General features: G+C 38.0%; 1 protein-coding gene across 9 annotated transcripts; it reads left to right on the forward strand.

Annotated features, from left to right (window-relative positions):
• On the forward strand, positions 1-27,885 carry WASHC3 (WASH complex subunit 3). Of its 9 annotated transcripts, none has more exons than XR_013958428.1 (12): positions 1-132; positions 1,726-1,824; positions 4,190-4,255; positions 5,793-5,921; positions 6,201-6,311; positions 10,363-10,427; positions 13,770-13,928; positions 17,046-17,072; positions 17,347-17,449; positions 17,532-17,593; positions 18,322-18,436; positions 27,199-27,885. XR_013958428.1 is itself a non-coding variant. In XM_080633775.1 (7 exons), the coding sequence occupies exons 1-7, from the start codon at positions 82-84 to the stop codon at positions 13,852-13,854; spliced, it is 606 nt and encodes a 201-aa protein (XP_080489901.1). In that variant the 5' UTR covers positions 1-81; the 3' UTR covers positions 13,855-15,628. The 9 variants fall into 9 exon arrangements, 1 of the variants encoding a protein (XP_080489901.1); XR_013958429.1 differs by having other exon boundaries at positions 18,322-18,410; XR_013958430.1 differs by lacking the exon at positions 17,532-17,593 and having other exon boundaries at positions 18,322-18,410.
• The last annotated feature ends 49 nt before the right edge of the window (positions 27,886-27,934 follow it).

The raw sequence follows: 27,934 nt of genomic DNA on the forward strand, positions 1-27,934 counted from the left end.
CAAGCTCAGGAGGTCGCGTTCGGAGCTCCGGGGAATTCCGGGGTACGCCGGGAGGCGGCTGGCGGGCGCAGGGCCGCGGGGATGGACGAGGACGGGCTGCCCATTGTGGGCTCCGGCATTGACCTCACCAAGGTACGGGCTGCGGTCGCCCTTGGGTCCGGAGCTGTCCGGCTTCCTGCCCCGCGGCGGCTGCGCTGGCCCTGGTGCTGGGCGAGCCGCATCTGCTATCCCCCAGCCCGGCCGCGGCCTTGGAGACCCCCCAGGCACCCTGGGGCAGCCGGGGTGCTCAGCGGCTGCGGGCAAGGAGGGCTGCTTTGGGGCGTTGTGCTGGGGCTGCTGGGCCGTGCAGCCCCACCCCTGCCCCTGCACCAGGGGCACGGCTCCCACAGCGGGGTCTTGGCTTAAGCGGTCTCCTCAGGAGCGCGGTATTGTTTTCCAAAGGCGTTTTGCTGCTGGTTTGCGATAGCAATGCATGCAGAGGCAAAGCCGTTTCGGTCTCAGAACTGTGAGCCAAATCCCTGTGAGGCAAATAGGTGCAAAGCTGCCTGTTCGTGTTTTTTAATGATGCAAAGCCATTTGTTTCTCAAGTATGGAACATAGAGATAGAGAAATGATCCTTACGTCTTTTGGGCTGCCCCATGAATCTCATAAGTTTGTAAGCACTACTTGACAGGTTTGGAACTACAAAAGTAAACTTTAGCAGACCAGACCATACAGGTGTACAGACTGAAAACTTGGGATAGCAGCCACAAAAGTCTCACAGAAGGTCAGGATGTCTTAAGACTGTCCAAGTGTAGTGAATGGCTCCCATGGTAAATGGCAGACTAAAGAGGTGAAGACCGGACAGTTGCTCTGTTCACAGACTTGTTCAGTGCAGCTGAAACTTGGATGCAAATAATTTTTCCTTATAAGTCCTTCACTTTAACTAACTATTATTCCATAGGGTAATTTCCTGTGTGAAGTTTAAGACTTAAACAGTGGTCCAAGGTAATTAACCCTGAGGCACTATAATGTTCTACATAAACATTTGTGTGAATGTTCCTGATTACAGTCTTGTATAAAGGTTTAAATAAAAAAGCCAACTATCTGTTACACTGTGAGCACCAGACTCTTTTTTTTTTTTTTTTTTTTTTTTCTTTTAGTCTGAAAATACATGTGCATCTGATCTGACTTGGAGGAGTGACAATAAAGTGTAACTTTAGGATAGTCTGGGATTGCAAATAAGGGAAAGTATAGGGAGTCACTAGAGACTGAAATGGCAATTTCAGTGCTCTTTATTTTTGATTATGGTGGTGGTGTAACCACCTTTGTTAAGTATTCGTATGGATGACCAAGTTTGCTCTTCGTTCTGAAGCTTCAGAAGGAAAGATTCTGATTTCCTCTGTGTTTTTTAAAAGTCTCAACACTGATTTTCAGCAATGTTCACATTTCATTCTTAAATGAGATAATCCTTATAACAGAAAGATCCTTATACGGATCTTGATGCCTTTTCTGTAAATTGTAAAACTTTTCAACTGTCAGTAGATTTTTAGTGAAAAAGGATTTGTATGCATGTATACATACAGATGCTAAAAGATTGTTTATATATATCATCCATGAGAAGTACATGAGGCAGATTTCTAGAATAATTTATTTTTAAAAGTGCATTTTTTAACAGATCTTTGAATCCAAATATGAGAACTGATACCTGTGTATGATCTAGTTTTCTTCTATTATTTATTGCAGGTTCCTGCTATTCAGCAGAAAAGAACTGTAGCATTTCTAAACCAGTTTGTGGTTCACACAGTGCAGTTTCTCAACCGCTTTTCTACTGTTTGTGAAGAGGTATGTTTATCATTTTCCCAGCTGTTACTTTATACAATGAAAAATAAAAATCATAGACATGAGAACATTCACTTAAATATTTTTGATGCAGCGGTACTGGTAGCTTAAACAAGAAAAATGTAGTCTGCTTTCTGTTCAAGGTTTCTCTCAAGTAAGTGCTTAAGACAGATTTTTTTTGTCCTCAAGATACCCACACGGGCTGCTGATTATACCACACTTAATCCTGTTGTTTCCTTAGACTTTTATGTTTGGCATGGTCTTTGAACATTTTGATAACATGGAATTTGTTCTGAGCAGCTCCATCTGTGGATATCATCTCATTTCAGAAGAAGGTTGCCATCTTTCTATGATGCTGAATCCATTTTGATAGTCAGTATCCCTCTCATCTGTGTCCTAGGGTATTGCATCAAAACTTGCTTTGACATTTTGCCACCTTTAATTTTAAAACGTGATACACTAAACTCTGACTGTAAATTCTTCTGATGTGGAAAAAAAAAAAAGGACATTTTTGGCAAGCGATTAGTATGGAACATGAAGCACTTAGTTTTAGTATCTTGTAAAAAAAGAGAAAACCAAAGATACTTAGTGTTAATAAGTTTTTGTGGTGACTTTAGTGTCAATAGAAATATAGCAGACTGACAGGACTGGAATTGTCAACTGAAGGGGACAAAAGTGATTCCTCCCTTGTAGAAAGGGTGTGTTCTAATGTGGCTTTAAGCTTAACTTTTTTGTTATTAGTGGTTATTTTGTAACTGTTCACTAGTTTATTCCACAAAGACTGCTATACAGCCCTAGCTAGCAGGGCTGGGGCAGCTGTCAAATGCAATTAGACTAAGCCCTGTAATCTGAGAATTTCTCTTATTTGTTAGTGACATTTAGAGCCAGACCCGTGACAAGTATGAAATTTTGCTACCACATCGAAATATGGAGCTTCAGAGGAACAAGAGTATTTTTTTTCTAAATTCTTAAACTTATTTTAACTTGATACGTGGGGCAGTGTAACTGCCTGGTGATGCTGTTGTCAGTTGTCCAAAACTCAGTCATCACTTGATCTCAATATTACCTCTTACATAGACACTGTGGTAATCAGAATATATGTATTTAAAGCCATCTTGAGCACACAGCAACGCTGTGAAGTCTGCTTAATAGAATGGTTATTCATTAACCTAAACATATACTTACCCAAGAGAATTAAAGAGGTAGTTGCTTTATAAACTTCTTGAAATTTTTTTTTATATTTTACGAGTTTTTATGAATGTATTTTATTATTGAGTACAGAAGTGTTTTTAATGTGAAAGGTCCCAGTGTAAATCAACAGAAGCCAATAAATTCAAAATTTCTTTGAATTTGATGGGCTGACACCATCCTTAACTCTAAATTTCTTGGCTTGTCTAGTCAAACTGACCTGTAAAGTTATATAACTGTCTTTTGTACATCTTTCCTCCTCTTTCCCCAGCTACATGTAGAGCATATAGTTCCTTTCAACAGGAACTAACTCCTCTTCACGAACAAAGAGCCATCTGTAAACAAGTCAGCGCGCTATCCAAAGAGACTAACTCCTGTCAGTCTCTTTTTGCTTTTTCTAGCATGTTGGCAGAAACTGCCATTTTCTTAGGGTGTTAAAGTTCTGCTTCAGAGCCAGGCAGAGTCTTGCCAACTTGCCAGAAAGCTGTCAGAGTGGTATATATCTGCCAGCCAGCACACTAGCCAACTTCACTTGGACAGGTCTGTTGGAGTATGGTAGTGATTAGTTAAAAGAGTGACAGTTCTTACAGAATAGTTCAGAAAAAACTAGGTTGTATTTAAAAAGAAAAAAAAAGAAGTCAAAATCTGACTAAGGTGCACCTGGAGCATATAAAGCTTCTGGTTAGTACTGGTTCACTGTGTGTTTTGACTGTATAGGACTTTCAATCACCTGCTGTATTCTTTATCAGATGTTTCTACTTTGCATTTGCTCAGTAATGTGCACACGCTTCATATATTTTCATCTTCCACATTTGGAAAAAGCTTGGAAGAAAGCTGTTTCGGTAACTGCAAGAGTACAGTGTGTCTACTTTTATTCTCCAGTTGCCCAAAGTAATACCCTATTTACTTTGGCTTTCTTTTGTACATCGTCTGTCTTCATATCTGTCAGTCATTATCTGGCAAAACTAACTGCCTAGTAAAATAATTTAAAATTTGAACCACTGTAGCTACTGTACTAAAAAGGGATGTCATTGCTGCACTCATTTCATAATGTTATTTCATTTACATTCTACTCTGCCTTCAGCAGGTGCGAGACTAAAGTGATTTTATTTAGGTGAACTGGTTTATAGGTACAAGTGCCTAAGGGAGTCTTTCATGTACTATTTCTTTTCTGTTCTAGAAATTGTCAGCACTCTCTCTCCGTATCCAACAAATTGAAACAACACTCAATATTTTGGATGCAAAGGTTTGTATGTATGCAGACTTTGTTTTCTAACAGTGACAGCCTCCTAGACTACATAAACTAGCTTTCTTTTCATAGTCTGAATTGAGCAAATAAGTTTTCATAATGATTTGAAGGCGGTAATATGAAATGCTCACATAGCAAACTCTCTCTTTGCGTGCCTTGCTGCTTACATTGCGTTACATTTGAATATAGCATCATAGAATCATAAAATAGTTAGGGTTGGAAAGGACCTTAAGATCATCTAGTTCCAACCCCCCTGTCACAGGCAGGGGCACCTCACACTAAGTCATGTCACCCAAGGCATGTAGTTGATATGGAAGAAAGGAACCAGGAGCACATAGTGCAAATGTTGGTTTTTTGTTCGATATTGTACATATGAACATATGAGTATAATGAACAGGAAAAGAGATCTTCGATCTTGAAAGGGCAGCTGAACTCTACAGCAGTTTAGTTGTCTTGATTTTATTGCAGTGCTTGGTCTTAAGAAAATGGAGAGAAGTTTTGTGATATTAAAATATTGAACATGTGGCAGGGTTGTATTATGAAATAGCATTTGCCATGCAAACTCTAATAAGAAATTTTTGCCCCCTTTGTAAAACTAAAGTATCTTTGTAAGTGTTACTGGACTGCAAGGATTTCAGCTGGTATACGTAACTACAGAGATGCCTTGTAAACATTCTGATATTTAAATGTGACCTGAATTGGATCCAAGCTAGCACAAATATCTTATGCATCTTCTTTAGCTAAAATGAGAAAAGGATGTAATCTGTAGTCATATACTGTCATTTAATTTGCTAAAAGAAAAAAGAAAGATTAAAAAAAACCACCCCCTGCAAAGTTTTAACCAATCTTTCTTTCAATAATGGTTCATTTTGGTTGGCTGTTCTGGGAGCAGGGGTAGGACAATTTGAAACCGTTCATTAAGATCTTTGTGAATGAAATATTGGAATAGTACAAACAGTGCTTACTAACTAATTTATTTCAGAGTATTTAGGAATTATCACTATTAATAATTATATATTCATAATCATGTTAATTAGAAGTTCCTTCAAATAGATATGTGGCATATTTAATATCCACTCTCAGTGTTTCCTTAAAAGAGAGTGAAAGATGTAGAAAATTGCAAAATCTGTAACCAGTCACCCATCTGTTAGGTAATAGAGCTGTTCTTGTCATAATGTCTTTCACTGTAGATGAAGTAGCAGAGAAGATGGCACAGCTCTGGTGTGGCTGGTAAGTGGAGGAGCAAAATGCTGGGAAGATGTTGAAGCCTTTTCCTGCACTGCATCCCTGCGTTAGCAGTGAGAGCTCCAATGACATGTTCTGGGGTTTTTGTTGTAGAAGCCACCTGAATAGAAAAATCTTTTTTTGTTGTTTTTTGCCAGTTGAAATACCAAAACCAGTGATAAAAAGTTACCATTTTACTAATGTGAAACCTACCTGGGGAATATGTAATCAGCAGCATACTTCCGATTTTATTGTATGTGTAGACTTATGATATGCTCATTGCTTACTTGATGATGTTTTGTACATTCAGTTGTCCTCTATTCCTGGCCTAGAAGATGTGAAATTTGAAGTGTCCAGTGCAAATATGAACAGTGTTACAAATGGTCCTGTGGCACAAGCTACTACAGATCAACAGACAGCTGTATCACCTCAAGCTGGAGTAAGTAATAAATCATAACTAACACTGAAGGAATATACCTCCCTGTGTCAAGTTTCTAGTGTCATTTGAAATAGGTGGAAGAATCAGGTCTATTGGAAGAGATCAATCAGCTGTAAAGATCTAGAACTATGTTTTTCACTAATGACTGTAGATGAGAATAATCTTGATGAAGAAGAGTTACACTTTATTCTTAAATTACAAATTTTATGGATTGAGATCTCTGCATGCTTCAGGTGTGCATACCTAACTATATTAAGGTGTTATCTTCTTTATATACAGCAGAACAATATACATGAAGAAGGGTTACAGAAGATGGAGGTAGTAACAGAAAATGTCAGAACTGTGGCCAAGGATCCAAGATATGCCAGATATCTCAAAATGGTACAAGTGGTAAGTCAGTTCTTTTATCATTCTTTGAGTACTCCCATTATTTTTAGGTGGAAAGTCACATACAACTGTAAGTGAACATTAAATGTCTGGAAATGTCTGTAAATATATTGCAACAGTAATCTTTAAGCTGGGATAACATCACAATATTTCTAGCACGTTTTCTTTAATGAGTTGATATGATACATTCCTTCCGACAGCTTCACGCAAGATCTTGCTACAAAATTCTGCCAGTGTAATTGTGAACTGAAGGTGTGAAGATGTATAAATGCAGAATGATATTAGCTGGAGTCACAGGAGATGCCACTGAAAGTGTAGTTATTCTGACAGAATTAGTGTCATTCCCTATACACAGACATGATTATAGCTTTGTTTTGCTGTAGGGTGCAAAATGCAGGTTTGCTAGTATAGTCCAGAGCAGGAGTATTTGATATTTCTGTAGGGTTCAAAATAGAGAAAAGAATTGCTTCACTACTTTTTTCCACTTCAGTTTCCTGTTATTTGTGATGCAAGTTTTGTTTGTCTCTTTATCTGTGAGCTATTCTATAAGTAAATAGGAAATAAATGTGTTTGATCCCAATATTTACGTGCTTGAAAACTAATGAAGGTGAGAAAAGGTGAATGGGAGACTCTTGGTGATGTTTTTTAAAATCTCTTTTTTCACATTCACAAAATTAAAAATTTGATTTGAAACAAAAATATCTGTCTTTGTTTTAAATTTGCTCTAAAATAATATATATTTCCTCTAAAATATATATTGTGATTCTAGAAAATATGACTACTTTATTGTAAGTTGTTGCTTGTGTTAAAACTAACTTCACAGTTGCACTCCCTCTTCAGAGTAATTATTACCATTGGTGTGTTTGATACTTCGGCTGATGTTCCAGACCTTATTCTTCATTTGAATCACAAATCAGCACTTTATGGGTAGCTTATTACAAAACATTTGGAAAACCTACCAGTGGGGTAGTAGCACAGAGTAGAATCCTATGTTAGTGTATTGATTTAATGCCAGACTTCAAAGTGGATATGAAAATGCTTGATGGTCTAATTACTCTGACTTTTCTTTATTGGTGACTTCTAGAGGAGTCAGATCTCACTTTCCACATTTATCCTTTGTACTGGCAGTTCCTGGTGACTCCTCTGCCAGTTGTAAACAGTGTGGTAGGAAAGTCAAACTAACATACTACAAACTAACGTGGGCTTTTGTATTTGCCAAATTTGTCTTTTGTCCAGTCAAGTATTTCAGTTAGTGTCATCTATTTGCCCAAATTAAGCTACTAGCTGAAGCTTTGTTTAAACTGATCATTTATTTATTTCTTACAGTATTTATAGTATTTAAGAATTAGCACCATGGAGAGAGAGTTCTTTTACATTAAATATAGCTGTTCTGTGAAATAATAACATACACATTTTGATGGAGTACAGATGAGCTTATTTAATTCATATTTTTCTTTTAAATATACAACAATAATATTCAAACCTTACAAAAAGAGTATCAGATTTGCTACAACAAATGTTCAGAACACTTCTACTGGGAGTGTGATAGGAGCAATCTGCAATTTCAGATGAACTTATGTTTGGAGTACAAATACTTTTAGTTGATTCTAAACATCAAACATGACTGCACAGATGCCAAGACTGGCCTGATATAGATAGATCCTTTCTTTAAAGGACTGAAATAAAAAACAAACATAGAGAGTGCATGATCATGGAATCATAGAATAGAATCTTAGAATAGTTAGGGTTGGAAAGGACCTTAATATCATATTGTTCCAACCCCCCTGCCGTGGGCAGGGACACCAGGATCTTCAGGAATTGCCAGCAGTGATGATATGTGACCTTCTGCACTATGGAGAACCAAAGCCTATTTTGCAACAAGATTGCTGCTTGCACTGTGGCTCCTCCAGGACCTGCATCTCCTAAGCTGCAGGACCAGGCTGGGAGTAGGGCTGGGGTACATTGTGTTGAACGTGATTTGGATTATTTCAGATTTTAGCTGGGCAGAGACAAATGCTATGGAAATTCAGCGCTGGCTTCTATGTTATAAAAGTACACCTGTGCATTTCAGTGGGCCTGTATGCTCAGGGTATTTATGATTTAGGTTTAAAATAGTTGTCTGTTTTATTTTAGTAAGATTTAGGGTCACAGCAGTATTAGGCTGTGATTTTCTGGATTAAAACTTCTGGAAGTATAAAAGATAAAGTAATTATAATGTCCTAATTGTATTATAAACAGATTCAGATACAATCTTACTTGTTTTCATTCAGGAAAAAAGTGCATTGTTAAAGGATATTCTGATTAAACTCCAGATATGTTTTGTAAATCTGTGACTATATGAGAGTACCAAGATGGGGTTTTTCTTACGTATGTTGGCGCACACAGTTTTGGAATAAAACACTTCTCCAAGTATGAATGTGAAAACATAACAGTTTCCAGTCCATTCTTACAAGTTCATATACCAAGCTCCCTTTCATTGAAAACGAATACCAATTCTGCTTTGTCTGATTTGACTCAATCTTGTTTTCACTTGGTTTGAATTGATGCATAAATACTTCATCAGTGACTTCTGAGCTGTGGAAAGGACCCCTAAGAGCAGTCAAGTAAGAGGAAAACCATTAGGTAGTACAAGATGTTGTTTAGACACGCAATCCCTGGTGTCCAAACCTATACTAAAATAAGTGAATATTTTAAACTGCCATGAAATACTGCAGTGCTTTCCCCTTTATAATGTAAAATTAGATGTGAATTACTGAGAAATTCTTTATTACAGTCTAATACCTTGTAAGTGTTTGAGTCACATTTTTGATGATATGCCTATAAATTGCCAAAAGCATGTACCTGTATGCTATTCCAGAATCTTCATGCACAAGTCTTGATTGTGATTCTTACTGTGAAACTACATGAGAAAAACACAGTAAGGCAGCTAGCTTAGCTCTCACTTTGCCAGGTCAGCTACTGCAGCTGTCACTAGTACCACATGCTTCTCTGGATCATTAGTCGTGGCTGCCCTTTATTTTATCACTATTTTACTTACTTTGGACATAAGATATTTGTCCTGTGCCAAAAGAATCTTACACTCCTTTTCTTTTAGACTGTGAGGCCTCTCCTGACTTTCCTAGACCACCAGTAGCTTTGTCCCCTGAAATCAGAAATTGTATCCGCTTTGTTATTTTTCCTTTCCTCCTATCTTGGCATGCAGTTATCCAGGTGGTATTTCTGATGGTTTGCAACAGGGATATGGCAAAGCAACAAGTTGTCCTTGAGCAACTCCAGTGGAAACATAGGAGTAGTTTGTTGGAATGTATCTCCCAAGACGACGTGGGTCAAAGTGTTCTTGCATCTGCGGTCCAAGATGAGGGGATTTTTAGGTGTTGCTGAATAAAATAAAGTTCAGAAGCTGTGGAAGGACTTGCAGTGAAAGGAGGGAATTTTTTTAACACGTACACAGTTGGCTTAAATCTCTCCACAAGTCATAGAAGATTCAAGCCTGACTGTACAAGCAGTTGTATTCACAGGAATCACTTTTAAATTGTGCTTCTGTTCTTATATACTGTTTGCCTTTTTCCACATGCTTTTTAAAGACTTTTCTAATTTTTAACAATGTCTTATGATACTTGTCCAGAGCAGTAACCACTGTCCTGGTTTTCCTCCGTTTTTGCCTTACCTTCAGCTAGTCGTCTTCGTCTTTCTAGCACAACTGTTCTCTGCTGTCTTTGTACTACTTTATGCTTTCCTCACATTCTCTTCCATACACATAACTTCAGTTTTGTCTGCATGAATTGCAAATATATCTGTCCATTCCTGATAACCTCCTTGCAACTTCCTCTAGATGTTTTGGCATAAATATAACATGGATTAAGAGAGCTTTTGATCTTGGTCATTTCTTGCTTGTAGGCTCATACTGATGGCAACTAAGATTATCATTCCATGCTTTTTTTCAGCAAGTGACATCCATAAATTTGTATGAAAGTAGAGCCTGGAAGAACCTTTGCAATTTAGTTCACCTGTTGTGTCCAATAATTTCATATTATTCTCCCTCCTCCCTACACAGGGTGTTCCTGTAATGGCAATACGAAACAAAATGATTTCTGAAGGGCTAAATCCAGATCTTCTAGAGTAAGTAATTTATAACTTCCAGTAGGGCTGGAATGCAGCCATGTGCTTGAAAAACTTGGGAAAAAATCTGCTTAGAAAAACGCTTGTTTATAGTATTGTGAATATAAATTATTAGCATTAAAACAAGTTTCTAATATTTCTGTGAAAGGCATTTTTAGCAATTTATAGATCTGAAGAGGACCATCAGTACCAAAGGAGGAGAGATGCAACCTCAAGTATGAGCTGTCTTTTCAGTGTTATCTAGTCTGAGGCAAGGCCCAGGAAATACAAAGACTGGAATGTAAATGGGTGGCTACTGCACCCTCACAAACAGAAAGTTGCAGAACTTTACCATTCAGACTTGGAGGAAACGATAGAACTTTTTCCAAGCCAAACAGAGGTTCAAGAAAAGGATATGGCAGTGACAAGGTAACATTTAACAGTGTGCAGTTAGTGATGAGGAACCAAATTATACATCAGTAGCATTTTCACTGTGCTGAGTATGAGGTTTTCTCCCAGATACTTTGAACACTTCAGTAAGAAAATGTTATCATTGTAGAGTAATAAGAACAAGCTCTCTTTTATATTGCTGGATGCATGAGGGACAACACAGTTGTTTCCTGATTCCCTCAGTAGCTGGAGTGTACGACTTGACTTGATCATTGACAACGTAAATTGAAGTCAGCAGTTTGAAATTCTGACTGCTGATTGAGCTAATCCGATGTGAGAACTATTAAGAATAGACACTCATTTTCAAAGCTACTTATCTGGTCATGAGTGTTAATTTTAGGCTTATTTTACATTTGATATATAATTTACTTTTACTGTACTGTTTCACAGTTTGTTAAACTGATGAAAATACTAACTTTCATTCATGCATTAATAGCCACTAAACTGTTTGGAACACTTTTGCATCCTCTTCAGGAACCATCAGTGTTTTAGAAAGTCCACTTCTCATTCCCAGTGACATCTTTTTACATTTTGGAAAGGCTTATTCTGAAACCAGCAACTTGTTTAATAAAATAAATATGATGATACTTCAGTTTCCCTATATATGTCGAGTCACTTAAACTCCCAGCTACTTCCTTGTGTCTAAATAAGCCTAAAGTAGTTATTCTTCATTTGATATTTTCACTAATGAGATTTGAAAAAAGAAAGAGAACACAAGAATCAGGATTGTCAAACATGATTTTACTGTATGTGTGTTAAATGTGCTGTATTTTCTACTCTGCATTTCTGGTCCATACCTTTCTGTAGCCACTGCTATTTCTTCATGTTGGGATGGATTTTTATAATAGATAAAAATAAGATAAGTTAAACTTTCAAAAGCTTCTTAAAAAACCCTACTTTTGGATTGTCTGTTTTGGGTTAGGATAGAAACGTTATTCCTGTGGGTTGGGGCTCATTGAATATGTTTGGTATTTGGTCTCAAAGTCTATCTTCAAAGATTCTGTGCAACAGTAATACTTAGGCAGATATTCTATGAAATGTTACTGGTTTAAAAACTACATAGCAAGTCTGCCTGGTTAAAGAAAGTTAATTATTTGGCAAGGTGCATAATGCATACTATTTTAAGGAGTCAGGAGTGGGTGACCATTCTTCTAATTTTCTTGCTTTCTTGTCTCAGTATCAGACTCTTTATATTGGCAATTCACATCACATTTTTGGGCTCTTTGGATTCCTTAATCTTTACTTCTTACATCTTACTTACTTACATCTTACTGAGTTCCACTGAAAATTAGGCAAATGTACCTATTGCTGTATGCTCAGTTGCTTACTGCAGACTCTCCCAGCTACTTGCCAGTGACTGAGTGTGGATTTTTTGTGGCTGCAGAAGTGCTAATTCTAATAACATGGAGTTGTTTATACTCTCTTCCTTTGGCTGTTCTACTTACGTTATCACTCCTTTCTCAACATTTTACAGAGTTTTATAACTGCCTATTTTATCAAGCGTCCAATTTACCTATTTTTAACTTACGTTTCTTATACTTCCTCTCTTGCCTGTCTACAGTTCCAGGAGAGTTTGTCCTACTCTCACAAACTAAAGGAATTCATTGCTATCTTCCTCTTGTTACTAGAGGAGGGTTTTTGCACTGGTCTGTCCAGATCACATGTATTTGCACAGCTCCTTTGTTTTGTCATTACTGCGGCAACAAGGAATAATATTGTGAAGTGGTATTTGCATGAGAAAGCAAATGCTTTCTTAATTTATTTTAGAGGTTTGCTGGGGTGAGGGAGAAGGCTCTCTTACAGTTCTTTAATGCACTTACTACTTCTTATTTTGCACCCAAAATGTTTAGAAGTACTTCAGAGGTACCTGAGGGATAGCCAACAGAGAAATTATAACAAACAGAACTAAGGCTGGAAAATAAATTCTGCGGCATGGCACACAGGGGTAGACCTGAGATAAATAACAATAGGACAAATAATACAATTGTCAGCTTAGTTTAGAATGTAATATTTTATCAAGAAGAGAGTAGTCAATTGTCATCCTGGAAGCTAGTTTCTGTGAAGATCATACTTCCCTTTCCCCAAGTATAATTGTGTTTATGTTTTCTACCCTGGTTTCAGAATTTACCAGGCTCAGTCTTGCTTCTATTGTCAAGCTCCTTACGTACTTAGGAGGGGAGACTCTGGAGACAGCCAGCATCTTCAGTCAGTAGTGTTAGTCTTTAGATGGTTTATTTCTCTCCCCTTCTTTCCCAGTAGATTCCCTGAGCTAATGTTTTGACATGATGTTAAGATCTATCTTAAATAGTCTCTTAAAAAACTAAATACAAGAGGTCTGATCATATATAGTCAATAAAAATCCCATGGCTGCTCTTGCATGTCAAATTTAACCCAATGTTCTAGCCAAATTCCAGTCTGAGTAATTCTTTTTTTCTTCTCTAAATTATCCCTGCAGTTTTAGTTGGATACAATATCGTTCATTTCCTGTCTTCTTTTTTTCATGTACTATTTACACTGCTTAATGGTGTACAGCATGTTCCCTTCAGCCCTAGAACCTCTGAAGGTAGAAAAAAAAAAAGAATTAATCACTGTTGCCTGCTTTCTGCTCTTTCTACTGATGTTTGCCACTTTTTAGTGATCTGTCATTCTTTCCGATCACTTCAAAGGTGTGCATTCAAACTGATGTTTACAGAGTTTTGATGTCCAGTGAGTTACGGTTCCTTGTTTATCTTTCAGTTGTAGGAGAAGCAATATCAGTATGGTGTGAGTTTGTAAACTGTAGACAGTTAATTTGCTAAATGTTTATTAGTGTGTGCAGTTGTGGTGGAAGGACATTAGCACTGCATGATAAGTTGCTTGTGTTCTCAGCCTTCTTCTAAGATTTACAACACAGAACATTTTTGTTGCCTGCAGGACCCCAGATGCCCCTGTGCCTGCCTGGGGAGATGATGGGAAAGCAGAAGAGAGTTCTGATAGTGAATCTTCATTTAGTGACTGAAGAGACTCATTTTGGCCTTTGGAGACCTCTGTTAAATGCTGATGTGTTTGGAAGTTTAGCAGACAATGGTTTTGGTGAGTCACATGGGTGACATGATTTATCAGACAGCATTTTTAAGAACTAGGATCCTTTATGTTCTCTCCCAAAAAGTTTGAACAAGCAGCATGTTTCAACCTGGACCTTTCCACCGTGAAAGTTAATTGTGAGATCTTGCATCTTTTATGCTGCATCATTTCAAATGCCTTTTTGATTCTTCTGATATCACTTTGTAAATAAAAAGTCCATAGCTCTAAACCTCCAGGTCTCTAAGACTGCATTGTCATCATTATTGGATTTTCTTTGTAACATATTTAAGTTGCCTTCTTTCTGTGCCGTGAGTTACAGGTAAAGTAACTTTTCAAAATGAAATTGTTTCATTGATGAATTGTATTTTTTTTCTAATATACTGTATGCTAAGTGACACATCAAAAATTACACAGAAGTCAACTGTCTCATAGTGATGGCAAATCAGTGATACTCTGTATTCAGAGAACCTAAAATTCAAGTGAAAAATATATTGAAAACCAATTTGAATCTATTTTCAAAGTGTATACTGCCATTAGAAGTCACGTTAAGAGTCTGTACAAAGTTGCTAAAGAAATTTCTGCTCTCTAGAAGAGTATATTTATCTAACTCAGGTTTCAGTGGTATAGAAAGCTACAAACATTGCAAGACTGGTTTGAAAAGGACCCTTAAAAAAGCAAGTGCCTGGGAGATTATTAATGGAATACCAGATTCTTGCTACTTGTTCACTGTCATGTGGGTCAGTGGAAGCCGCTTTCTGACTGCCGTTGGGCTTATTCAAAAGCAGCTGTGGCTGAGCAGTTTTCATATGATAAGAAATTACCTCCAAGTTGGTGCCTTTGCTGATAATTCATAAAAAAAGCCAAAATTCAGTTTATGTGACAATAAAACTACCTTGGTACTCCTTAAGGTATGCATAGGGAAGCAAATATATAGAAAACCACTTCGAGCCTGACTGGCCCTGAATTACTTCATCTACTCCATGAGTCAAAAATGTAATTTCATTAAAGAATCTTCTTTAACAGAATTTGTTCCATATGAAATTCTTCACGATATATTTGAATTCCCCAGATTATTGTGATTATACCAGAATGCTGTGGGCCAGGCAATTCTTTGCTTTCTGGTATTTCGCATTCTTTACAAGACCAAGACTAAAACTGAAGCTCAAAGTATGTTAACTTGTTAGCTTTCATGCCTGAGTCATTATCTTCTCATTATTTATGCCACTTCAGTAGGTTAGCTGCTTTTTCTTTCTGTAACTTAAGCATGGCTCCCATTTGAGTTTGGCAAACATACTTAAAGTCTTCATAACCTGTAAATCTGAGTAATACCTGAATCACTTCGAAAGTATGTATGCACTAGAGAATATCTAGAGATGGCTTATCAATGATAAATTAGTTATTAAACATAAAAATATTCAATAGTTGACACTTGATAAAACTCAACAAATACTAACATATTAGCAATAAGTATTTCAAAAGTAAGTGTTATAATGTTATTTCAGAACACATGTATTAAAACACTGGTGACTTTTTAAAATTATATTTGAAAACTCATTGAAGCAATCTGTATAATTAAAGCTATGCTTTGTAAACCAAAGTTGTGGTTCTATTTTATTCCTATATCTTGTTTTAAAAAAGGTAGTGAAAATTCTTCTGTAGTCTCTGCCATTCATATTTATCCAAAACTAGTAATGCTGAAGTTGCATCAGTCTGCTCGCTGAAGGGGAGAGTTTAATCTAAGCCATGTTGGCACTCTGGCTGGAGGAGGACTGATCATCCCATAGCCACTAGTCTAACAAGAAAATTTAAGGAAGACTGGAATTAATAAGGACTATATATTTGATACTTTTGAAATTAACTTATGTAAGGAAGTAGCATGATTTAATGAGCTGACTTGAGACACAGTAATTTTTTTTTATTATTATTTTTTAAGAAATAAGGTTAGCAATACACATTTAAGGAGGTATGACTTCCATTGCTTATCATTTTGAAGAAGCTGTTTGTATGAAGTAATTTTAAGTCTGGAAAACATCAAATCAGTTGTCTTTTACACCACTACAGATGTGTTTTTATATGGAATGAAAAAGAAAGCCTCTGGCCTACTGTCACATGTTAAAATGAGGGATAATTAATTGGTAATCACATATGTCATAGAATATAATTTCATTAGTAAGTGTGGTGAATTGAATTGCTTAAGACTTGTGTGTTTATTTCAGGGTAGCTGTTTACTTTGGAATATTGCAGTCTTGGTAGGCTTGCAGAAATGTTAAGAAAAACCTTGCCACTTTGTCTCCTATTTGAGTGGTGGCACACTGCACAGTAGGAATCCAAGCATCTGAACTGTCAGGAGCTAAGGTAAAAGAACCAGGGTATGGCTGCTGATGCACTTTTTACCTTCAGTGCATCAGCAGCCATAATACTTCCACTGCCTTCGGAACCTCTGACCACATTAAGCTCCTCTGTTCCTGCCAGTCTCATCTGCTAAACAGATCCTTGTACTCTTCGGTTGTAGCCAAATTCAATCCAAGATGTTTCAGCTTAGGACACATGCTGACACAAGAGGCTAATAAGTATGGGAAGGTTGGTTTGAGACTGAATTATGTCAGCTGTGCTGGTCTTCCTTGATCTACAGCAGTTTTCTAGTGAGATGGTGCTAACCCAGAAAGTTGGAAAGTCCTTAACCGCAAGCTAAATACTATAAGCAGAGAATATTCCAACTTGCTCATTATTTGCCATCTGTTTTGGAATAGAAGATGGAGGAAGTATTTCAACTTGGCTGCATAGTAATCAGATATACATAATACTTTCAAGGGAAGAAGTCCATTTTTAAGTGACTTTTATTTTTAAAAAGCTTCCAACAGTAATGAAGTTTTAAAAGATGCCATATACATTAAGATATATCAGGCATACACGTCTAATACACCCAAATTTTACACGGATTTATAATCATTGTCTGGGGCAATATTGCAATTTGTAGGCACAAGAAGTACCTTGGCTTGTTGCTGGAATAACTGTTGGATGCATCTGTTAATACTTACTATGTACTATTAGTAAATTATGTACTTGATGTTTAAGCAAACTTTATTTTTTATATATTACCCCATCACCATCTTCCTCATTTTGCAGGTGAACTGGAGTGCTGCATATATAAAGGTCAGTTTATTAAATATATTACAGGCATTTTAAATGTGTGTAGGTGCCTAAAGACTAAATGCATATCTCGTATTTTTTAAGTGAAACCTCCAACAAATGTCAAAGGCAAAACCAACATCTGGACGTGATGATAACTTTATACTGTAGTCCTAGTTTGCATTCTTAATCATTAATCTGTTCCCTCTCCACTCTCCTGTTCAGCTACATTTGAAAAGAAAATTGATGGTTCTTTTTCCAAGCTGGGTCTCATCCTCTCTCTTGTTTTTCTTTCCAGTGTGTGTTATGTACACCAGTGCGTAAGCATATAGTTTGACATTCTGTGAAATAAAGTCATAACAAACTATCGCCTGTACTTGGAAAAAGAGAACATCACTAAGGTCAGCACTTTGAGTTGCTTTCCGTAATGTTACATACCAAGAAAATGAAGTTCATCATGGTCTTATGCTTGCTTTTTTACAGTTTTATCTCTGAAAAGCTGATAGAAGGTTACAGTGTTACAATGGATTTGTCTGCAAAACAGAGTATGTATTTTCTAGCCCTTAAGAAAGTTTGGCAACCTATTGTCTGAGACCGCAGGCAAAACGCCTGCAGTAGTGTCCAAAGCAGTAATTCCCCCGATCCTCCATGTGATGGTATCTCCATTCAGCCACTTTACAGGCAGAACAGGAACTGCCGCATTAGCTCAGGCCTGTGGCTTGCTTAGTCTTGCAGTTCTGGCTCTGGTAAAAATCAATACTGAATGCTTCAGCAGAAGATGTGAGGAGAACCACAGTGCTCCAGCAGTCCCTTTTTCTGCCACCAACATTTTACTCCAGCTGTGAGCAGAGATTGATGTTCACAGCTAAATTACAAATTTGTTAGTGCTTCCAAAAATGTTTGCATTAATTCAGGAAGCTCTGGTTATTCCTGCCTTGTGTTTGACTGTCTAACTTTGTTAATACAATATTGGTTTAAAGGAGTTCCATGGGCTAGTTCATTGTGAGGAAAACTAAGCAGAAAATCAAGATAACACCCCGTGCCATACAGAAAATGAGAGAAACAAGCATAGCATAGAATGTATCTCCACATACTTATACGCATTTTGAGGAAACAAGTTTAAATGGCTATAAATGCAGGTCTTTGGGTGAGGACAGATGTAGCATGGAACACTCAAGTTTTATTTGGACTTTTTAAATTAAGTTTTTAAAGGTAGTGTCATGACCTTGAACCAGTGGTTTATTTTCTCATTCAGTGTATTTCCCATTTTCAGGTAAATGGGTGGAAAGGAAAATTTTGATCATTCACTTTGAAGACAGACTTTTGCATCTGACTTCATAAATGGTACCCTCCATTGAAATGGTAAATAGTAGTATCCTCTGATTTAGGTAATAGACTTTTTGCTTATTAATCTCTTGTATGTTCTAGTGTATGGGCTTGTACTTGAAAGCTGTCTACTGTCTCTGAGGACATACTGTTTCCTGCACACTAGAAATCCCTTTCCGTCCTTCATTATCGCCTTCTGTCCTGGTCTGTGGAATCAGAAGTTGTAGTATTATTCCATGTAGTTGGATGCTAGGCTTGGGACCAGTCTTTTACTGGAAAGAGCATGCATCTGAGTGCTGAAAAGGACAGGCCAGAAGAAAGGGATCTGGGAGTAATTTTTTACATTTATGTGAACAGTTCTTTTTATAGGTGATTGTCATTGGCTGTTTAATAAAACTTACTCTTTATGTCACTTGTAGTGGTGATAGCTTGATGTCGTGGTTTAAGCCCAGTACTCTTGAATTACCCTGCTGTGAAGAATTGGACAGTGGAAAAAACTTGTAAGGCCCTTTTTAAATGATAACTCTCCTAAGAATTGTGATTCTCCTTTTTGCTTTCAAACAGATGATCTCTACTGTTCAGCTGACTCCTTGCCTGATATCTTGTGGCATAGTTTTTAGGGGCACAGGGAATCCTGCCCCAGTGAGATCCAAACTGTTCACAGTGAACATCTTATAGTGTTGATTTCTCCATTCCACTTCCCCACAGGTCTTTGAAAAAGAATACTTTTGCATACTGAGATGATCCTTTGACCATCTGGATCCATAAAGTAGAGTAGGAGCAGTGATGGGGGTGAACAAAGAAAATGAGGAGTCTTTTTTCTCAGTTGTTTCATCGTTCGCTTTTTCCTCAGTGCAGTGCTTTTAGGGAACTGCCAAATAATAGCAACAGAGATTTTTTCCAAGAAACCTTGAACAACATTGTCTTGTTTTCCCAGTGTGATGCCTGGCATCATCAAAAGCAAAGGGTGAGGTAGGCGGCAGCCAGTGTTTTTGTAAAAATGGAAGAGGTAAGAAATGGTTCATAATGTTTTGTCATGTGTCCAGTGTGGTTTAGGGAATTGATGTCAAAAGCTTGACTGCCTGCACAAAAGCATGTATCAAGAAGACAATTTCAAAACAGTTAAAATATCACGAGTAGGGTGTGATTATTACTATTTTTCTTACTGTAACTTTTCTTTGCCTCTGACTTTGCTTTCGTGTCTGCCTTCTATTGTAAATGTTAGGCTTTGTTATTGTTCCTCCTGGCATCCTTGCTCTTCAAACATTGTTGAGTTGACCTATTACCATAGTTTAAAACCATGCAAGTCTCTATTTTGAGCTCTTTCTTTTTATAGGATGACTCTGTGATACCTTCTGCATAATATTTTAATTGTGGAAAGTGTTTCAGCCTGATTTCCAATGGAAACACCATCATTTTGTGCATGTGTCTGTCCTTAGTTTTCCTCAAATTTCAGAAACTGTTGGCTAGTTTCAGTCACATTTTGACAGGGGAGAATGAAGAACATCTTAAAGATTGGGGTCCATGTGGTTTTGATGAAAATAAGTAACTGGGAAAAAGGAAGAGATAATGTAATAAACACCATTTGAGCTGAAGGAAGGCTGCCTCCATGGCTGAAGCATTCTTAGGTCCTAAAGTGGTCAATGTCAGAAAGAGGTGTTACGAAGTACCCATTCATGCTTTTCCAGTAAGACCTTTCAGCAGCCAGAAGCCTGTAGACTTCTCTAGTTACAGCCCTAACTCAATTCTAGAGTTGTCGCCTGGGTTTTCTTCATTCAGGCAATGTGTCAGTCAGTCAGCAGAACAGCACAACACTGATGCATTGCCAGTGAGATTATAACCAGTGGCAACCAGTCTGCCCAGCAGCTAGAATCTGAGCTTCACTAAGCAGGGTTTCCATTGTCTCCTGCAGATTTTTGTGAGCGTTAAGGCCGTGATCTGTACCCCTGCTATAAGAAATGCATGAGTAGAGTTTGCATCTTAGAAATCAAAGCCAGTCAGGCACATGCTGGAGCTCCCTAGGAAATCAAATTCTGTTCATTTCCCTGAACTTCTTGCTCTAAGTATACACTTACCAGAAAACATTTCAAAATGTGACCAGCTTGGGTGAAGAGAGATGCCATGCTTTTGTGGTGACTGGAGCTTTGGCAGAGAGGACAGGAACAATGGGACAGTTCTCTTCTGGAATTATTTATATTGTGTTCACAAGTAGGCCACTTGGCTGTGCTAATGTTGTGTAAGGCAGTCCTCAGAAAGTCAGGTGGAGTACAAAATTTCTTTCTCATGTATAAACAGAGTGGGTTGCGTAACCCAACTTGTCTTTCTCCTGTTCTGGACGTTTTTTTCCATTTCAGTTATTGTCTCTGTATCATCATACATATCAGCACACACTGGACTAGCTGTTCTTTCCAGGACCTGGCTTTCCTGGGCATCCACCCCTTTGCTCCATTACATGCTGTTGCCCTCCACAGGATTTCCAGGCATTACAACAAGCCTTAGCCACCAGCAGCACAAAGTACAGCTACCCATTGTCAGGCCCCAGCTGGCTGCTGCACGATGTGTTGCTAATCTTACCTCTCCTGGGGACTGAATTGCTCAATTTTGCCCTTATATTCAACACTAGATTTTTTTATCAGATGCTTTCGGTGAGGCGGTGTGGTAAGTAATGGATGTACCGTCAGTACAGGGTTTGCCAGACTGTATGTATAATGGAGCTCTGCTGACCCAAGAATCTGACTTCAGGAGCTCCACCTTTTCCTGAGAGGGCTTCTTTTTCCCTCTTTTCTTTTTTTTTTTTTTTAAAAAAAAAAAAGTTTGATATTTTTTTCTGTTACATTTTGGTATGTCTTTGGGGCATCTTAAGTACCACTTTATTCACACACTGAGCACACAATCAAGCTATAGCCACAATTAATGCCACACCATCAGTTCAGGTAGTAGCCATGCAACTTTGAATGTCTTAGTTTGGCCATTTTTCAGCATGCATCTTTACTGTGTGAGACTCCTTACTACATAGTAATTACCTGCCAAGAGCATCGCCTTGCCATAGGAGAGAAACAGGATCAGCAACCATTTTGCTCATCCCTTCCACATTTTGTATGTCAGTTGCAAGCAGTTGTCCACCAATGGAGTTCATGCACTTTCTCCAATAACACGTGCCCTTCATGCTTAACTAGAAGACAGACAGCACTTCTGATTTTAGGTTTACATAGCAGATTCACTTTAGTGCCAGTGTTCATTTAGCAGCTTTGCTTGATCTCTTCTTCACCAGCCTGCGTATGAAAACACAGTAAAGTGGTGAGAAGAAAAGATTTCATTGATGGTTAACTTGGTTATGGACAGAATCTTCATCTTCAGGTTTTGAATGTGTTTATTATATAAACTCTTTCACTTCACAAAAATGCGTCCGCACATGCACATTCTCACATGCACGTTCCTAACTTCCCAACATGTTTACATTTTTAGTTCAAATTTGCAACAATTCATCTGTTCCTGAGCAGTGCACATTCTTTATTTATGTCCAAGACCCAAGCAAACAAAGTTCCTTCAAGCATCTTTCTGAATTAGAGGAGAGATGACAGTGAATAAAAGCAAAACAATTAAATTCTCGCCCACTTAAATGAAAATTTTACTGAGGCTTGTTTTGTTACATAGTGTTATAGTGAAACCAGATGATATTTGAAACTTGGCTTTGAAGCAAGCCTCCCTTCAACCTCCACAGACAACCAGACATTCCCCCTCTGCACATCACTTCCAACAGCTCTTTAGTGCAAAATATTTATGTGTTCATCCTCCAGACAAATTACAATTGCTGATCTTAAGTCATTTATGTACTAAGAAAATGATGCATTGTCAACCCAAAATCACACTTTTTATAAATCCTTTCTTTCATAAAGATTTAAATTAAATGAAGAGGGAATTCATTGCATTTGTTTCTTTTCTTTGAACGCATTAGGATGGCTTCATTGGAATCAGTGGGAAGTGCAGTGAGCAGCATATATAATCAGCCTGTTTCTTGACCCTGGCAGTCTGGTAGCCTGCATGTTGCCCAGCCAGAGGGAGCTGAGGTTCAGCGTCCTGCTGACAGCAGAAGAGCAGATGTTAGATATACCTCCCCTAATCTGTGTCCTTTACAAAATGACTGTGAACCATTTAGCAAAATGTTTAGCTTGTTTTGATAGCTGGACTAAATTGTAAACAAATGGTAACCACGTTATTCATGGCAGAATAATTTTGCTTTGTTCGGTTTTATTACAGCATTTACACAGTATTTTATGCAACCTGAGTGACCTACATAAGGTTTTGCTCTACAAGTTATACTTTGTTTTCTGGAAAACCAAAGAATTAACAAAACAAATGATGGCAGGATCTGTTTTTAACCATAGCAGCTGATAACTTGATGGGAGGGTAGGAACCAAAACCAGTAAAACTTACTTGGTGTTTTCAAAGATCAGAAATCCTCTTTTCTGGTGTCCCAAGCGCCTGAGCTTGTTGTTGAAGTTCATTAAGTCACATAGTGATAGCAACACATATTACCATCCCTAATTTCAACTAAGTTCCCCAAATTTCTTCTGTCATAAGCCATTTCTTGGCTTCTCCTCACCTTGCTTTGAAGTGTTTTTTTTCTTTGGTTTATAGTTTTTTTGTTACTCAAGATTTGGGAAGAAGGGGGGACATTGTGATGAAACCTTCTTCTGTAAAATCACTGAAACCAGTACACCACAGTTAAAGCTCTGGCCTATCTGCCTTTAGGCAGAAGCCCAGGTCAGATGGTTCTAGATCAGTAAAGAAGAAATGGGGAAGGGAAAGCCACATAAAAGCTTTTCTTCTCCCTAGCACTTCCATTCAAGAGTCCCAGAGGGAAATCAGAAATACATTAGGTCAGCCTTACAAAAATAATTCTTTAACAAAACACAAGTGAAGAAAACCCCAAACAAGCAAGCCCAAAACCAGTAGGTCATCCAATGTCTGAATTATTTCATAGTAATATTGGAAAAGCAATAGCTGAATAATTTTGTGGCTTAGTTGTTGTTTTCAAGACAGTTTTGTAAAGTTGCATGAGAGGGAACAGAAACCTCCTAGTTATGATTTGTAAATAGAACACATCCTAAAGCTGCTGTCCCTTTCCTCTTCTCCTGGACCATTACTCTCAGGATGCCACCTGTAATTCTATTTGTAGATGTTCTGTGCTGCACGTGCAAGAAGGAAGGAAGAAAGGAATAAAACCCAACCAATCAACCAAAACAACCAACCAAATAAACAAAAATCCCCCCCACACACCCCCCCCCCCATTTGTGAAACATAAAACAGTAAGTATTTTGGAAAGGGTTAAATTTTCCAGGGGGAATGTCTGCAGTTTTTGTTTCTTATATATGTGAGGAGGGGAAAGGTACAGCTGCTTTGAGCACTATCAGCTCCATTTTATTGCCAAGATGACATACTTACATGTGAACTGCAACTGTAGGAAGCAGCAATGCTAGTATTTCTCAGTGTTGCTCTACAAATTTTTTTCTGTTACATGCACAAGCTTTTTCAGTGAAAAGCAAAGGATTAAATCAATAACAAAAGAAATCTTTTCCCCATTGTTAAATCAGTCAGTGAGCTGAAAAAAAGGCCAAAGTTAAGGCATCTGACTTAAGCCTCCCTTTCACTTCTACTACCCAGTTTAGTGTCTTGACTTAAGGGTTGTCATATTTTTATTCCTTCTAAACCCCTTTCTGCATGACATTCATTTGCATAAAAAAAACCCCATGACAATAGCAGGAATAATATTTAGCCCTCTAAACCGTACTTCCATCATCATCAGTATTTCTCAAAAGTATGTCAGCTCTGAGTGTGACAGGTCAAGATGCCACTTGAAATTCCTGCCTGCTCTCTTACACCATGATCGTGAATCTGACCTGGCTGCAGCAGCTTGAGTCAATTTTCAGCCAATGTTTCTTCCATAGGTATGAATGGAGCTTCTGCGGAGGAAAGACTGACCTCTGCTTTTTTTTGCTTCCTCTATCTCCTTCACAATGCTTCACTGACTTGCCCAGACCACTGTTCCTATGCTTCTCCTCATTCTCTGTGTCCACTTCTTGAAAACTGGCACAGATTTATGAAGATTTCAGAGGCACTTAGAGCAGGTTTTTAGGCCTGCCATGTTTCGACAGTTAGGGTGAAATGTTCCAGACCAGGTGCCTTTCTTGGGATGATTTGTTTCTGAAAAGTTTCATTCCAAATGTCTTCATGAGAAAGCTGGGGGGAAAAATTCAATTGCTTTTTTTTCTGTATTTTTAAAATACACCTCGAGTGTCCTCACATTTAAATCAGAGGGAAAGCCTTTGTCAGGGAGCAGCAAGAACAGGTTCCCTTCCCCTGAGGGAGGGTGAGATGGGGGCTGAGGCTGGTGGCAAGGCAGAAGCAGGGCACAGAGCTGGCCAGCACGGGCACAGTCCCACAGCCCCTGGGTGAGAGGAGCAGAGAGAGTCCAGTGACAGGAGCCAAGTTTGACCAAGAGTCCAGATGATCAGCCAAGTCCGTAGTGATGAGACAGGTTTGAGGTCAGGTTGAATTTGCAGCTCAGGATCAGATCCAGAGAGAAACACTGTGGTCATTGCACAGTCCAGTGATTACCAAGTGAATGTGTAGTGTGAAAGAAAATCTGAAGTCAAGCTAAAAAATCAGATCTGAAAGTTTTCTTAAAGAGCTCCAAGACCGGCGATTGGCCTCCTTGATCGTCTCTCTCCTCCTAGTGAGGTCCAGCCCCACCAGAATTTGCAACCTTCAGTAATATCTTTGACAGCTGATTTTGGACTAGATGACCTTAAGGTCCTTTCCAACCCTAACTATTGTATGATTCTATTCCCCCTTTCTGCTGAGTAGGGATGGTGCCCCTGGTAGCACTCAGCCTGGCACCGCAGCATGCTGGAGCAGGAGGGATGCAGAACCTGTGCAGCAGCCTGCAGCAGGGATTTCCCTGGCCATTTCTGCTACAACATTTTCTGTTGATCTCCCCGCAATTTAAAAGCATCAGAGCACCATGCGCAAAAACCATGAAAGTAGTGCCTGTGTTGCACCACTGTCTGGGAAAGATAATGAAATGGGATGCTCGCTTTGGAAATAGAGGTTGTAACTGCAAAATTAAAACACAAATGGCAGTAAACTTGCAGAAGAGGCTCAGATTGCACTGTTGCACAGGTTGCTTTAAAACTGACACTTTATAGCTTTCATGTTTATAGGAAAAAACTCATGACAGTTGCAAGCCCAGTTCTGGCTTGAAATGTTAATACGTATAAGCAGCAGAGACTAAGAGAAAAGGGTTGACTCACTCTTCTTGTGTGGGGAGGGATAGTGTGGAAAAGATACCGAATAGCACCTAATAAAAAATAGGCAGTGGTGCATATAAATTAGATGTTGGGAAGAGGTCTGCTAAAACTTCATTTTTTGGCACTAACAGCGCACACTGAAAGGCTCTCTGAATATTGGAGGGGTTTCTTGAAAGAAAACTGCAAACTCCAATTGTAATAAAAGGAAATAGTTTTCTGACAGAGCAGTAAAAAGGTGCAATAGCAGATGCCCTGATAAACATACCTAGTTGCCACAGGCACCTATAACACATCCTCTAAACACATTTTTTGGCTGGTGAAGTGGAAAAATGAGCAAATCTAGGATTAAAGAAAATTACATCTCACTTTGAATATCTGAAGAATGACTGAATTGTATAAATTGTGCATCTTGCCCATCCCCAAATATATAGGCAAGCACTTGAGGAAATGAATTAGAACTGTATTTCCCTGGAGTGAAAACTCAGTTGCAGCCTTCAGTAAACTTGTATTTTTCCATCTAACATGGCTACTGACTTGAATTCCTAATGAAAACAATATAGTAGCAAATAATAAAACATAGAAGTGGTAACGTATGTTCCATAGAGTAGCAAGTTTTCTCTGGTTACATGGAGCCATAGAGATACTAAAAGTTAGTTTTTCCCTAAAACCAAGACATACAAACAAACAAACAGGCCATCTAGTGAATCAAGAGCCAGTAAAACTCAGTGTCATTCATTTGAGCTCTAGGGGGGCAGTAGCTTAAATTCCACAAAGGCAAAAATGTTCATCTGTGTTTGTGCAGATATTTTGTGTTCAGCAAGTGCGTTCAATAATGACAAAGTGAATGTTTGAAAGATTTAATTGGAAGATTTGGAAAGAACAGGTTTTAAACAATTTCTGGTTTTGAAAGACTTCAAAGTGACTTGGAAGGAGGTATAATTGATTTGTATAACACTTTAAAACAATGATTTTTGTCACATTCCTTTTGGAATATTACACATCTTTATGGTCAATCAGAAGTATTTGCATAAAGCTGCTAAGATTATCTTAATGAAGATCTGATCTATTTTGTTCTTTTTTTGTTATACTTTGAGATGTTTTGGCTTTCTTTTTCATCCTAATCCTGTATTAAGTACAAAAGTAGCAGTGGAGAGGCTCCTATTTGTTCTACATACATAGCTGTTTAGATTAATTCATGCTTAATCCAAAAGCATTTTATTGCCAAAGAGTAACTGAATGATCAAGAAAGTCTATACTTTGTCTCATATTTAAAACATGCAAGTAAGAAATATCATGTTACGTGATTTTGCCAATTTATTTTGAAAGCAGTCTTTCTAGTCTTTAACATCATCTGTATTAAGATCTATAACATCTGTTTATTAACTTCCCCAGAATCCTTGCAGTTAAAAGACTTGTACTTGCAAAAGAACAAGTACATTGAATTGCACACTAGAAGACATTTCTGACTGACAAAAGTTCTATCACTGTGTTCATTCCTTTTCTTGTCTACATAGGAGATGATTTGTACACATGGGAGAGAAAGACCCAAGGCAAAAATGGGTCTGTGTAACAGTGTGTTGCAGATATGAACTTCTTGGGTTTTGTCATCACTTGATCATAAACTCATCATGGCAAGACAGAAAAGAGAGAGAGCAACTTAGACCAGCATGACAACTGCTCTTGAAGTTCCTCAGTAGGTATGAGTAGAGCAGAAGGTATGGGTTCCCACTGATAAAACCTTTGTCCCCCATTAGTACGTGTATATGTGTGGCCAATGAGTGACTGCTCCAAAAATTTGCTTGGCATCACCTGCTATCAAATAGTGAGTATAATAATGCTGAAATAGTTGCAAAAGCACAGACATGCTTCCTAAACAGGAACTGCAATGTATGCCCGTTTCAATACAATTAGGTGAATATATGAAAAGATAAATAATTCTAAATATCATGAGAGGCAGGAGCTTTTCTGCTGTCAGATCATTGTAAGGAACTTTCAAAAGATTTAAGGTTAAATTTTCAGTTTTGTTTTGCTTAGATGTCCTAACTTGGCAGCAAGCAGTTCCAAAAGTGTCTGGTTTTGGTACAAATGACTCATAAATAAAAACTTACTGTAGAAGCTTTAAAGCTGGCGCATAGTTTTCCACAAAGCAAAATCATAAGGAACTTACTCTCAAAGAGGTAATACAAATACTAGAGTAAAAACACAGCGGGACTGGGGGGAGTGGGATGGAAGAGAGTTAATCAATCACAG

The sequence above is a fragment of the Psittacula echo genome, assembly GCF_963264785.1.
Source record: "Psittacula echo genome assembly, chromosome: 1".
Classification (NCBI taxonomy): Eukaryota; Metazoa; Chordata; class Aves; order Psittaciformes; family Psittacidae; genus Psittacula; species Psittacula echo.